This window comes from Plectropomus leopardus, chromosome 17 (assembly GCF_008729295.1).
Source record: "Plectropomus leopardus isolate mb chromosome 17, YSFRI_Pleo_2.0, whole genome shotgun sequence".
Lineage (NCBI taxonomy): Eukaryota > Metazoa > Chordata > Actinopteri > Perciformes > Serranidae > Plectropomus > Plectropomus leopardus.
In genome coordinates this window covers 26,827,976-26,840,299 of record NC_056479.1, presented here as the reverse complement: position 1 = coordinate 26,840,299, position 12,324 = coordinate 26,827,976, and the positions used below count along the sequence as shown (strand labels likewise).

The 12,324-nt window shown below is 38.5% G+C and overlaps 1 protein-coding gene across 1 annotated transcript in view; it reads right to left on the bottom strand.

The window, feature by feature from the left end:
- The window catches only part of LOC121957230 (meiosis inhibitor protein 1), an 81,283-nt gene that overhangs the window by 8,907 nt on the left and 60,052 nt on the right, over positions 1 to 12,324 (bottom strand). Inside the window, exons 27-30 of the mRNA XM_042505769.1 lie at positions 10,915 to 11,099; positions 3,510 to 3,591; positions 3,107 to 3,213; positions 986 to 1,117 (exon numbers count right to left, since the gene is read on the bottom strand). Of these exons, the coding sequence (XP_042361703.1) occupies positions 986 to 1,117; positions 3,107 to 3,213; positions 3,510 to 3,591; positions 10,915 to 11,099 (506 nt within the window). The remainder of the gene's footprint in view (positions 1 to 985; positions 1,118 to 3,106; positions 3,214 to 3,509; positions 3,592 to 10,914; positions 11,100 to 12,324) is intronic.

Below are 12,324 nucleotides of genomic sequence, written 5' to 3'. Positions count from 1 at the left end.
AAAAACAAAATATAAAAATCTATTGCAATGATAAGGATTATTTAGGACAGCTTGTTTGCCACAGTTTTTTCCTGAACCTTTATTAGCTTCTGGGATTTGCTTAAGTTTGTGTTTAATAATTTTATTACTATTTTGGTAATAATTTGTAATTTTGTGTCACATAGTACCTGGACAGATCAAAAACAAAATGTATCACCTTGCACAGTGTTGTCCAGAAAGAGCGTCAGGAACTGATGAGCAGATTTTTTTGGATACTTGCTACTTGGCATTTTGTGTTGTATCTTAATTTATAACTGAGTTTTGGTTTCCAGCTCTGTGGAAAAGTGGTGTGGTGAGGCCAAACAGCAAGGCTGCTCATGTGAGATGTGTCCAATGCAGGTGCCAGGTCCTAAATAATAGCCATAGAGCAGGCCAGATCTCCAGGAGCCACAACTGAGCTACACTACCTCTCAAACCTAATTGGCGACCTCTGACCTGACACTTGGCACCATTTTTTGCAATTAGATTGTTAAACAAGAGCGCTCATTTGAACGTTTACCTCTCACCACTCTGTGAAGAATGATAAAGTCTCACACTGAGGCTCCCACTTTGAGGCAACGGTTGTAAATTGGCATTTTGCTGCTGCAGTGCTTCTGTGCAAAACATTGCTACTTTATTTGCATAAACAAACTGGTCTTTCCGTCCACATTTCCCCTGCTGTCTCTGTTTTTCTGCCTGTGCCGTTCTCCACAGCAAATAAATAAAAATTTCAAAGTAATACAAACACTGCGTGAACCCGACTGATACTGAACTTTCTATGAACTTGATATCTTTTCTAATTCATTTATTCAGGGAATGTAGATATTCATGGTTAACAGCGTATTAAAATCCTTTTGCTGTGAGAATCCACAAAATATTCTCAAACTGTGTCCTACATTATTTCATCTGTGTGTGTGTGTGTGTGTGTGTCAGGGTGCATGTGTGAGCACACCAGGAACAGTCATACCTGTGTGAGGAGCAGCCCGAGGGCCTGTGCTGCCTCCTCTGTGAGCTCCTTCAGCCCCCTCCTCTCCACCGCCTCCATCACCTGCAGCAGGTCAGGCTCCCAGAGCACCGCTGTACTGCCATGCTGCAGGAGCTGCAGAGGACACAAACAGAGAGATGTACACACACGATCATGCATAGATGCATTCATTAAAGGAATAATTCAAGCCCCAAATGATCATTTGTTTATCAATTTACTCGCCCCGTGGTGTGCTGAATTTGGGACGAAAAGCTTTGTTTTGCTCATATGTTTACACGATGAATAAATATTGCAAAAACTGAAAAAGTTCTTGATTAATTATAGTCAGATAACAACAGCAAACCTATAATCAAAACATACGTTTACAAACTCTCTCAAAACTGGTGCAGTAAAATCCAAGTCTCATTTATCCAGTCATATGCTCAGTGCTTCCCAAATGCATTTTCACTCAAACCTACTCATCTGTGTGTGGGACTTTGTAGAAATGTTAAAAGTGTGTCAAAAAAAAAAGGAAAATATTTTTTAAAAAAGCATGCGTTTAGAAAGTACTGAGCACGAAACTGGATAAATGAGACTTGAATTATACTGCATGACTTGCGCAAGAGTTTGTAAACGGATATTTTGATATTTTTGCTGTTAAACACTGCTCATTTTTACTCAAGACATTTAAGAATTTCTCTGTTTTTGGATTCTTTCTTCACCAGAAAAACATGCAGAGAAACACATTTTCAACGGGGTGAGTAATTGGTTTACAAATGGTCATAAGGGGAAGAAGTATTCCTGTAACGGACATTAGAGATTTAAAGTGAGGGGGTTGGATAACATCAAATTAAAAAAAAAAGAGAAAAAACACAAGGTAAACTGTGGGAAAGGCACACATCAATCTCCAAATTTAGGGGGAGGCACTTCAGGTGAATAATATAAAAAATAAACTAACAGATATTACCATGAAACTTCACCAGTGAATTATTTACATTAAAACTTGTTTATGGTATTACAAGCTTTCTAAGTGTTATGTTTATATATGCAAATAATGCATCACTAATAAATACACATATTTCGCACATGGACTGTATAAATAAAGGCAGTAGCTACCATGATGTCACCCATTGATTTGTGGACTGCCACTTTGAAACCTCGCCTTCGTCATCTTGTTTTATTTTTGGTTTTTTTTCTTTCAATTTTGAGCCAGAAGTGACCATATTTGGAGGAGAGGTTGGAGCTATGGATGGAGCAATGGCTGGATCTGACTCAGCTTCGCAGACAGCCTGTCACTAAAGCAACACTGGGACTTAAACGTAATAAAATTTAAATGGGTGAGTTTTGAAAAAAAAAAATCACCCCTCATCCAGTTGTCATGAATGTTGCGATTTTCTCTCAAAGCCAAAACCATTTTTGTTCCAGGCTGTAGACATGTTTATTTCCAGAGTAAAATTGGACATTTTAAGATGCAGTTTTTGGCACGTCTGCATTGGCTTCATTTGTCAGTCTTGGAAGTTATCGCTTGTTTTTGCATAAATTTCCAGAACAGAAATCTGAACTAAAATAAAAACCTAAATGTGTTTTTGTAAACTTCCTGAAGGAAGACATGTTATGGAAGCAAAATAACTCAAAATCTCCAAACTGGCCAGTGCATGCGAAACTGCTTTCATCTGAGGTGTCTCCCCTTAAGACAAAATCCCCAGAGTGGTGTCTGAAATTTTGGATGTGACAGGCGGCTCAGTGCAGCTGACCAGCAGTTCCTCTTGATTCCACTGAATAATAAATTAAAAGTGTTTAGAGGCTCGGTTCACAACACAAAATACGGCAATAATGTTTCTTTAATTTCCATGTGTTGTACCGTGTCAGCCAGCGTTTCCCTGCATATATTCACTCTTATTACTCATGTGACTCAAATACTTCTACCACTTTAATGTTTTTATTACCCTCATTAACTTTTGATGATTTTAATATCAAATATTTATTACTGTTCAGAACCATGCCCAAGAAATCATACTTGATTTGAGTTGCACGTTGGTTTATGTGTGTGTGTGTGTGTGTGTGTGTGTGTGTGTGTGTGTGTGTGTGCGTGTGTGTATGCGTGCACAACTGTGAGAGACTCACAATTGTGTTGAGCCTGAGAATGGCAGGGTGCAGACAGCAGCTCTCTCCTGAGCTGAGCAGGTAGTAGAGGAGGAATCGACTCCAAGGTTGACACACCACGTACTTTGCTAACAGACACAGGAAACAAACACAGATTGGAGAAAAATGACAAGTCTGGATGGCTAATACGGATCAATTCTGTATAAATTCACTCTGTTTCTTCTGGTGCGATTCGTGAAAATGAATGACAAACAGCAGGCATGTTAAAAAAAGGAAAGATGCATGCTACAGCATTGAAGACAGAGATAATAAGAAAGAATAATACCTGCGCACATGCACACCCTCTATCGTCACTCTCTCTCCACATGTGCACATGCACTGATCATTTACACTCACTCATTCCCAAGCTGTCTCTGTCTGGTACCTGTAGTGGGGCTGTGCCTCTGAAGGAAACCCAGCAGGGAGCTCAGACAGTTCACAGAAGCTCTCAGCAACAACTCCTGCTTCTGAGGAGACACGATGGGGTGAGACATAAGAGAGAAGTCAAGTATACCATTAAAAGGAACATCTCGCAGCTCAAAAATATCAGATCATTGCAAGTCATGGTAGATACAGAAATGTCCGCCCATGTGCTCTTGACTTGGCAGAAATGGACATAAACAGATGCCATGGAAGCAGACTTGGACAACACACCCACAGACACATGCTCGCCAACTGACAGAAATGCAACCAGAAACAAAAGGGAGAACAAGGGAACACCGGAGAGAGCGACTGAGTGGGGTTTTAATAATGCATGTCTCTCCCACAGCGGCGGCTGGCAGTGAGCACTATGTAGTGTCCAAAAATACTGAAGTAGGCCAGGCGGATATATAGACGACAGCAGAGAGTTACACCCTAATCCTGAGGCAGAGAGGAGGAGATAGGAGAAGAAAGGAGTCAAGAGGATGAGTGGGAGGGGATGAAGAAAGCGAGGGAGGTGAAGTGAGTAGGGGTAAGAGAGAGATGAGATGATGGCAGATGAGACAGAGATGAAAGGAATGGTCGTAACACCCGATAATGTAATAATTCCCTGAAAATGTAATAAAAATGCACTTAATTTGATCAAAAATGTCATAAAACCTAATAATGTAATATTTTTACCACTAAAGTATTCTGATATTTTAATAACAATACAAAATTTTATTACATTTTCAGGGAATTTTTTCATTATTGGGAGGGGTTGTAACAACCGATAACGTAATAACTTCATGAAAATGTAATAAAATTTGCACTTAACTTGATTGAAAATGTAATAAAACCAAATAATATTATAACTTTACCAATAGTATTATAAAATATCCTGACTGATACTGTAATAACTGTACAAGAACTGTACTGTACACTAATGCTACGTCACATTTCTGACCCTAAATGAAAACACATATTTAAGCTGTATCGGTGTAACGACAGGCCGCCAGATCTCGCACACTTTTTTATTTCCTAAAAAAAAGTAAAACTTAGTTTCTTTTTGTATTATTACTTTATCTGCTAAAGTAGTTATAACATTAGTTTTGAAAAAAAACCAAACAACAACTAGAATATTACATTACTAATAAAGATCAATAAAGCTCTTATGTTAAGTCATATCATTTAACTAAATTATTGGTCACCTTGTTACATTTTTGGATTTTATTACATTTTCGATCAGGTTAAGAGCAAATAATTAAATTTCCAGGGAACTATTTCATTATTGGGTGCTACAGGAGTTAAAACGAAGATTTAATTCTTCATAAAGCCTAGAATTTGTATTTCCAAAATGTTACAATAGACTGCTATAGCTATTGCATTATTGGGTTTTATTACATTTTCAATTAGGTTAGATATATATTTTATTACATTTTCAGGGAGTTATTACCTTATTGGGTGCTGCAGGGGTTAAAATGAGTGCAGTAAGGGACAGAAAGTGAGAAGACAGAAAAAGCAAGAAGCTGCAGTGTCTCCTGCTGCCACCAAACCAGAGCATGGAGAGGAAAAGAGAGTGAAACAGAGGCACGAGGAAGGGAGTAGGGAACTGTTACTCATATCAGCAGCTGAACAGCAGACTACAGAGCACTGAACCATAGAGCCAAAGCTCAGTTCAGCACTGCACTCTTTTACACAGAGAAGAAATGCCAGTGGTGTGGAACCAGAGGCTGGCATGCTGCAGTACAGACACTGGATAAAAAAACCCGAAATACAACACGCACGATACCCAATTATCCCACAGTTTCTGTATTTCATCCACATCATCTGTATTGTTGAATATATATAATTATAGTGTTTTCAAATGTGTATTTTAATGTTTTTGTTTGCTTGCCATGATTGAAGCACTGCTAATTAACTTTAAAGCTGGTATCTGTAGCATTTCTAATTTACTATATCATTATTAGAACCAGATGGTGTGGTATTGGCCGCTGTGCACGAGGAGCTGGGTCTCACACCGTGGCTGCATTCTGCATGCAAATGAGCACCAAAATGAGCCCAGTGGTATTACACTTCATTAGCCGGAAGCGGTTTTTTTTTCAGGTTATTTGATTACAAATACATCGCAAGCTTCTACACGACCTCCCTTGACAACTTTGAAAACCTTTTCTCTGGTTCAAACATCATTTTGATGACCTCTTGCCGCTGGCAAAGGGCTGCAGCGTGCTGATGGTTTTTACATATTTGTGTCTGCATTGGCTGTCGAGTTTTAATGACCTGCCACAGTATCTGTGGCAGAACAAGTCATTTAGCTACTTTATAATCCATGTGTGTCTGGATAATCTCTGATTATCTGTTAATTCAAGAACTCCTCGTTAAAGGGCCACTTCACCTCAAATCAAAAGTGCATATTTTTGCTTTCTCTCAGATATAATGAAATTAGATGGCAAAGAATCAAAAAATACTTTTGAAAAACTCACTAAATAGAGCCGCAACGAGGACTCGATTACTCTATCTGAAGTCAATTAATCACCAGTTATTTTGATAATTGATGAATTGTTTATGTTATTTAAAAGCATTTGCTGGTTCCAGCTTTTTTAAGTTGAAATTTGCTGGGTTTTTTTTGTTATTTATGACAGTTAGTGAGTCTTTAGGTTTTGGACTGGGCGTTGTACAAAAGAAGCAAACTGAAGATGACACTTGAGTTTTGGGAAATTATGTGGGTCTTTTTCTAGACTTAATGATTAATCATTTTAATAAAAGGCATATTTGTCGATAGAGAAAATATCTGTAAAATGCAGCCCTATCTTATGTGACTCTACCACTCAGAAAGGAAGCGTTCATCTACTTATGGACAAGAAGCCCTTTGCAATGTGAGATGTAAATATTAATGGCATTCTCAGCTGAGATGCGTTGTACAAAGCTCAGTTTTGCTGTAGGTGAGCTCGCAATAGATGCACACTTCCCTCTGAACAGTGATACCGTTGGTGGGTGTAATTCAGGAGAAAGAAAATAGTTCCTACATAAAACTGCTCACAACAAGGTCTGTTTCATCTTGAGTAAGCAGGTTATGATTTCTGCAAAGCGACATTGCTGTTAAATTTTTCTAATGTATTTTTCTGGCGCTTTGAGCACCACAAGATGAGATGCAATCTAATTTCATTATATAGGAGAGAAGGGAAAAAATCTCTATGGCCGATATCTCAAACACTCTACAAATCACACCAAAAAAATCTTAGTGTGATAAACGGCACCACAGGTAAGAAGAAAAATATGTTTTTTGACTTTGGGGTGCTCTTTCCCTTAAATCTAAATTTATTGTTGTGAATTTGAAGAATTCCTTCCCAATTCTTTCAAGTTGCTTGTTCAGAGTGAGTTAAAATGATCAGCACCAGTAAAATAAAATATGAATCAAATATAACTAAAAAACATCAGTGCATGTAGGAATATTTATTTATTATTTATTTATTTTAAAGACAAATTCAACGGGTCAACTAAAGAGCACGGTGATTATCATGGTCATGGTCGTTTAAAAAAGAAAAAATGTGTGTCTCTTTTACAAAATGTCAGGGAAAGTCTGATATTTGCCTGCACTGTTTCAACATTTTCAAGTTTCAGTACAAACCATCTGGCATTCTTTAGGGTCTCTAAAGCTCTGTTGTTCAGCGTGTCTTGTATCACAATGCTCTCATTATGTTCTGCCGTATGTCAGGGTCTTTAAATTAATCTGATTCATGTCTATTTAATGAACAAGGAGTCTTAGAAGTGAGCTGTGTTCAAAATGCATATTACTGCCGTTTTAATGGACAATAAAAATACATTACCACTACTCGTATTGACGCTAATCATAAGTCCTGCAAGCCTTGTGATGCATTGATTCACAATATCTTCAGTCATACAGAAAAAAATGCCTCTTTTGTTGTGTGACTGCAGCTCAGACTTGGCCATTAAGTGATGGCAGTGAAGGCGGTAGTCGATATACTTGACTGTGTGATGGAGCATTTTAGTGCTTCATATTTATATAGAGCACTGCCTCTGTTTGTTGTGATCATAAAGAATTACCAGGTTAAAACAACTATAAAATCAAAGGCCTGTGTAAGTATGAACATATGTAGCAGTTGGGTGCACAGCAGACGTTTATAGATAAAGTTCTTTATTATATCTTTGATAAAGAGTCTGTTTACTGCCTTATTTTGTGCACTGGATCATATTTTGAATTTTGGTTCTTGCTCTGAACTGGCAGCCACCCAGGAGAAGTAGAACTTCACCTTTTTATTGTTAAATGAATGCTGCTTGGACACCAGTCTGCTTTTTTTCAGGTCAATACAGCAGCTACATGTAATAACATTAAGGAGACAGCTGAGATTGCTCTGGATCTGTGTGCTGTTCCATTATGCTAACTGTTAAATCAATCGAAATCTCGTTTTCTTCACAACCTTGTTGGTGGGGAGCAGGTTCGGTGTCATGCTGTAAAGATCTAAGAGATTACTTTTCGGCTACAGAATAAAAGGTGGAGTGAAAGTAAAGCAGGAGAGGCGAGGCATCATCATTTCAGCATTTAGGAACAAAACTGTGTGAACACATGGTTACGTATCTTTGTGGTGAGGATAGATGTGCGCACTGATATCTCATGATGGAATATTTTTAATCCTTTAACCCTTTGAAACCCAAGCAGCTTGGCTTGATTTTTTTTTTTAACAAAAAAAGGGCAGAAGGCAATGAGCAAAGAAAGAAAAAAATTACCCCAAAATTAGCAAGACAAAAGTAAAAAGTACAAGAAAACAAACTGAAAATTAAAATTAAAATAAATAAATAAATAAAGAAGGAAAGAAAAAAGAAACTAACAAGGTAAACTACACTTTGAAAAGTACTTTAAAATCCTATAATTATATAACATAATTTTAAATATGTAAATATGCTAGTTATAAATACTTTTTTTCCTGTTTTTTTTTCCTGGACATTTTTCCATATATTTAAAAAAAGAAGTTCTAAATCTACCAATTTCATTTCTACCAATATGGCGTCCCCCCGGATGCATCACAGCAAGCTTATATCTATGGCCACAACGGCAAGGCAAACTAGTTAGCTAACATTTATGTACTAATGAAACATATTGGCATATTGCCTGCTTTATTATTCCAAGTGTGCAGACATTCTTGTGAACCACAGTGTATTGTTTTTTAACTTTTCGAGCAAGAGACTCTGACATAACCTCAGAAACCCCTGACGAGAGTGCAGACGGTGAAGCTAATGCTTCAAGTGCTGCTGCAGGTGAGAGCTGCAGTTTTACACAATATATGTTGTCAGGGGTTCCTGCTCTGTCTCTTTTTGAGCTTTGGGGCCTAAAAAACTTTGAAGACGCCTGCTTTAAATCGACATCTCTGCACACATTGTTATTCATAGTGCATTTGTTAGGATCCAGAATAAGTCGATATGTGTTGATTTATTGAATTAGGAAGTTAAAAAACTGCATTGGAGTCTCCTTTCTCTATTGTCTACCAGAGTGCAAGTACCTCACTATAATATGTGTGCATTTTCTTTTAGTTTTTTCATTATACACCTCTGTGCACCGAGCCACACTTAAATAAATTGCTTTAGTATAAAATGGTTACGTTACTGCTTGACAGAGATTTAATGGAATTCAAGCAACTGTTGTGAAGTGCAAACCTTCCTATAACACTGGAACAGCTAACTTTACAGCCGTCACTTGCTGAGAAACAATACTTTTGGTAGCACTCCACCACCTTTCCTTACAGCACAGATTTTTACTGTAGGTGTTTTCTGTTATTTCTGCCTTTTACACAAAAAAAGAAATGTGAGAAATGAAATGTTGCAATGGCAGTCCCTGGAGCTGACTCAAATTCTTCTCTTGATGTAAAATCCATAGACGATTCAACGGCAACAACAGCTGAGCTGTCTGTACCAATATTTATTCGACTGTATAACTGTTAGCTTAAATAGTTATGTTATGGTTATTTTCAGGTAAATATTTATATTTTTAGCTTAGACAATGTTTCTCACGCTGTCCACTGATGCAGCTCCTCTTTTCATCCTGTTTCAAACAGAGCTGAGGTCCACTTAAAGACATGCACAGCTCATCAATAAATAAAAAAACAGTAGTAGAATACAACTCAGCACATTTACTTAAGTGCAGTTCTTAAGTACTCCTTTGATGTACGTGCTATTACTTCTGCTCCACTACATTTTGGAAGCCAATATTCTTCATGACATTTATTTGACAGCGTTAGCTCCTTGTTACAGACTCAGCTAATTAATACAAAATATCAACTTATAAATTATACTGTATCATTATGGATTAAACCTTCATCACCTGCAACATTAATGATGCTAACACACTTATGATAATAATAATAATAATAATGATAATGATAATAGTATAATAAGAATAACTTTGTTAACAGTGATTTTTTTTATGGCAGAAGCTATATAAGAATGTTGCCAGGTGTTTATATGTCTGCCTGTCAGTGGCTTCTAAAGGTGATAGTGTCCAAACCGTGAAAGATGTAGTTAGAAAACTTTATTGGTGTGTTGTTGAGATCACAGCAATGTCCGAGTTTAAAGATGGGTGTGATCCAAGCGGGGGGCTCGGTGAGTAGGGGGGCAGGAACCCTCCATTAACCCTCACATTGTGCAAAATGAAATAGTGAATATAAAATATGCCTAATGGAAACACATCAATTTAAAAACTCTCCCATTTATTGCAAAAAAGTTTTTATGCTTGCATGAGGTGGTATTAGAGGGGATTCTAAAAAAGCCATATTTTGCAAAATTGCAAAAGGAACATTTTTTTGTTTTTGCTTTCATAGGTGCTTGTTGCCAGTAGGAACTGGCTCCCTTATGATGCAGCAGGCGCTGAAAGTGATGTTATTGCATTGCATAACTCGTTGCAAAGTTGAACGGATGAACCGGAAGTTCAGGTAAAATAAACAAATTAAAACAGGAGTATTATGTACCATTTCTCCCAGTAGATGCCCCTAAATCCTACACACTGCAACTTTAGATAAAAGATATGAGCACTTTTGCAAACTTTCAAGCATTTCAGATCAGGCTGAAACCTGGTCTTTGATTCTTTTGGGAGCATTTTTACCCACGTTTAGCGTAAATTTTTATAATTTTGACTGTGTGTAATATGCACATCCAGCATCATACCAGTATATGAATAGGAGAAACTTATAAAATTATTATAATTATAATAATTATGTCCCATTTAATGGTTGAGCACAACCCGGAACATCTCTAATTTGCCTTCTAAGTTTCCTGTCCACACCTACATGTTTTTTTGTTTGTGTGCACCGTTAAGCACATACAGACACACAGACACAGACACACACACAAAGACACACAGATTGATCCCCTTCAATTATTACCTGCAGAAGAAGTCCACTGAGAGCAGTCAAGAGACACTGGGCTCCTCTGGAACCAAGCGGATACAAAGCGCCATCTTCCACCTCGAGGGGTCTGGGCCCGACCAGACCAGGACCGGTGCTCAGACACACCACTGCTGATGCCAGGTCGGCATCAAGTAGAGCCTGCAGCAACCTCAAATAGCTGACTGGGAAGAGAAAGTGAAAGAGAGAAGGGAGACAGGAGGGCTGGTAAATGACTGCAAAACCAAAGGGAATTATGAAAAGATAGAACGCCCAAACACACAGGAGAGCGAGAGAAAGAAGAAAGCAAACAAATGTGGAGTGCAGGGCCACGAGAGAAACAGGTGCACGGTGGAACAGAAAGGAGTGGGTAAGCGCACAGAGTGAGAAGTGAAAGTTTGAAATAGATGTTAAAAGCAGGTAGCGGAGGGAATACAAGCACAGAGGAGAGGCAGCGTTACAGTTGAAAGATACTCAGGGCTTCTTTTGAATTGATATGTGACAGAAAGACAGAGAGTTTGTGAGACGGCGAGAGACAGGGTTGAACGAGGGTCAGCGAGACTGAGGGACCAAAGTGATGAAGATAAAGAGAGAGGCAAGGCCAAAATGATTGCTAAAACACAGAGGGATCCAGACTGAGAGCCGGCAGCCATCTGAATTGCATTTATGCCATGTACACTGAGATTAGAGCTCTCCAAGGGAGGGAGGACTCAATTAGTGGCAGCACAAGAGAGGGAGGAGAGACGCAGCGCAGAGATAGACAGAGAGGGAGGGATGGTTGGAGGCTGAGTGAGCGGAGGAGTGAGGAGAGAGAGAGAGAAAGAAAGAGAGATAGGCGGGTAGAGGGAGGGAGCCGATACATCACAGCAACCCTGACAGGCCACTTATCCAGCTGACAGACACAGACACAGGAGCAGCAGGGATGATCTGTCTCCGAGTGCTGCAGCGGGATGTGGGCCACTTAATATAATGAAAGTGTGTGAAATTCAGGCTCGGGGTTTGGTTAACTCCACTCAGGATAAAACGCTGACAAACAGCCACTTTACCTGTGTAGGAGTACGTGGAAACCAAACAGAGGGGGACCTCGTTAGTCTGTTCTGAGGTCTCTAAATCTGAACCAAACTCTACTGACATTTATTAACCATCTGAAACCTGAACAAACTGGTTGGCTTGATTCCTGTCGGAAACATGGGAAGAAGACATTGAGCAGATGACCCAGAAATTAGCAAGAAATTTGTAAAAAATAAATAAATAAAAGGAAAAGAAAAAACAAAACAAGTAAAACAAAAACAAAAACACACGAAAAAAAGTAAAACACAACGAATGACAAGTCACAGTGAAGTCTGAGAGAAGGTTTTTGCCAAATTTGAAGAGAATCAGTCAAGGCGAACTTGAGATACTGCATTCAAA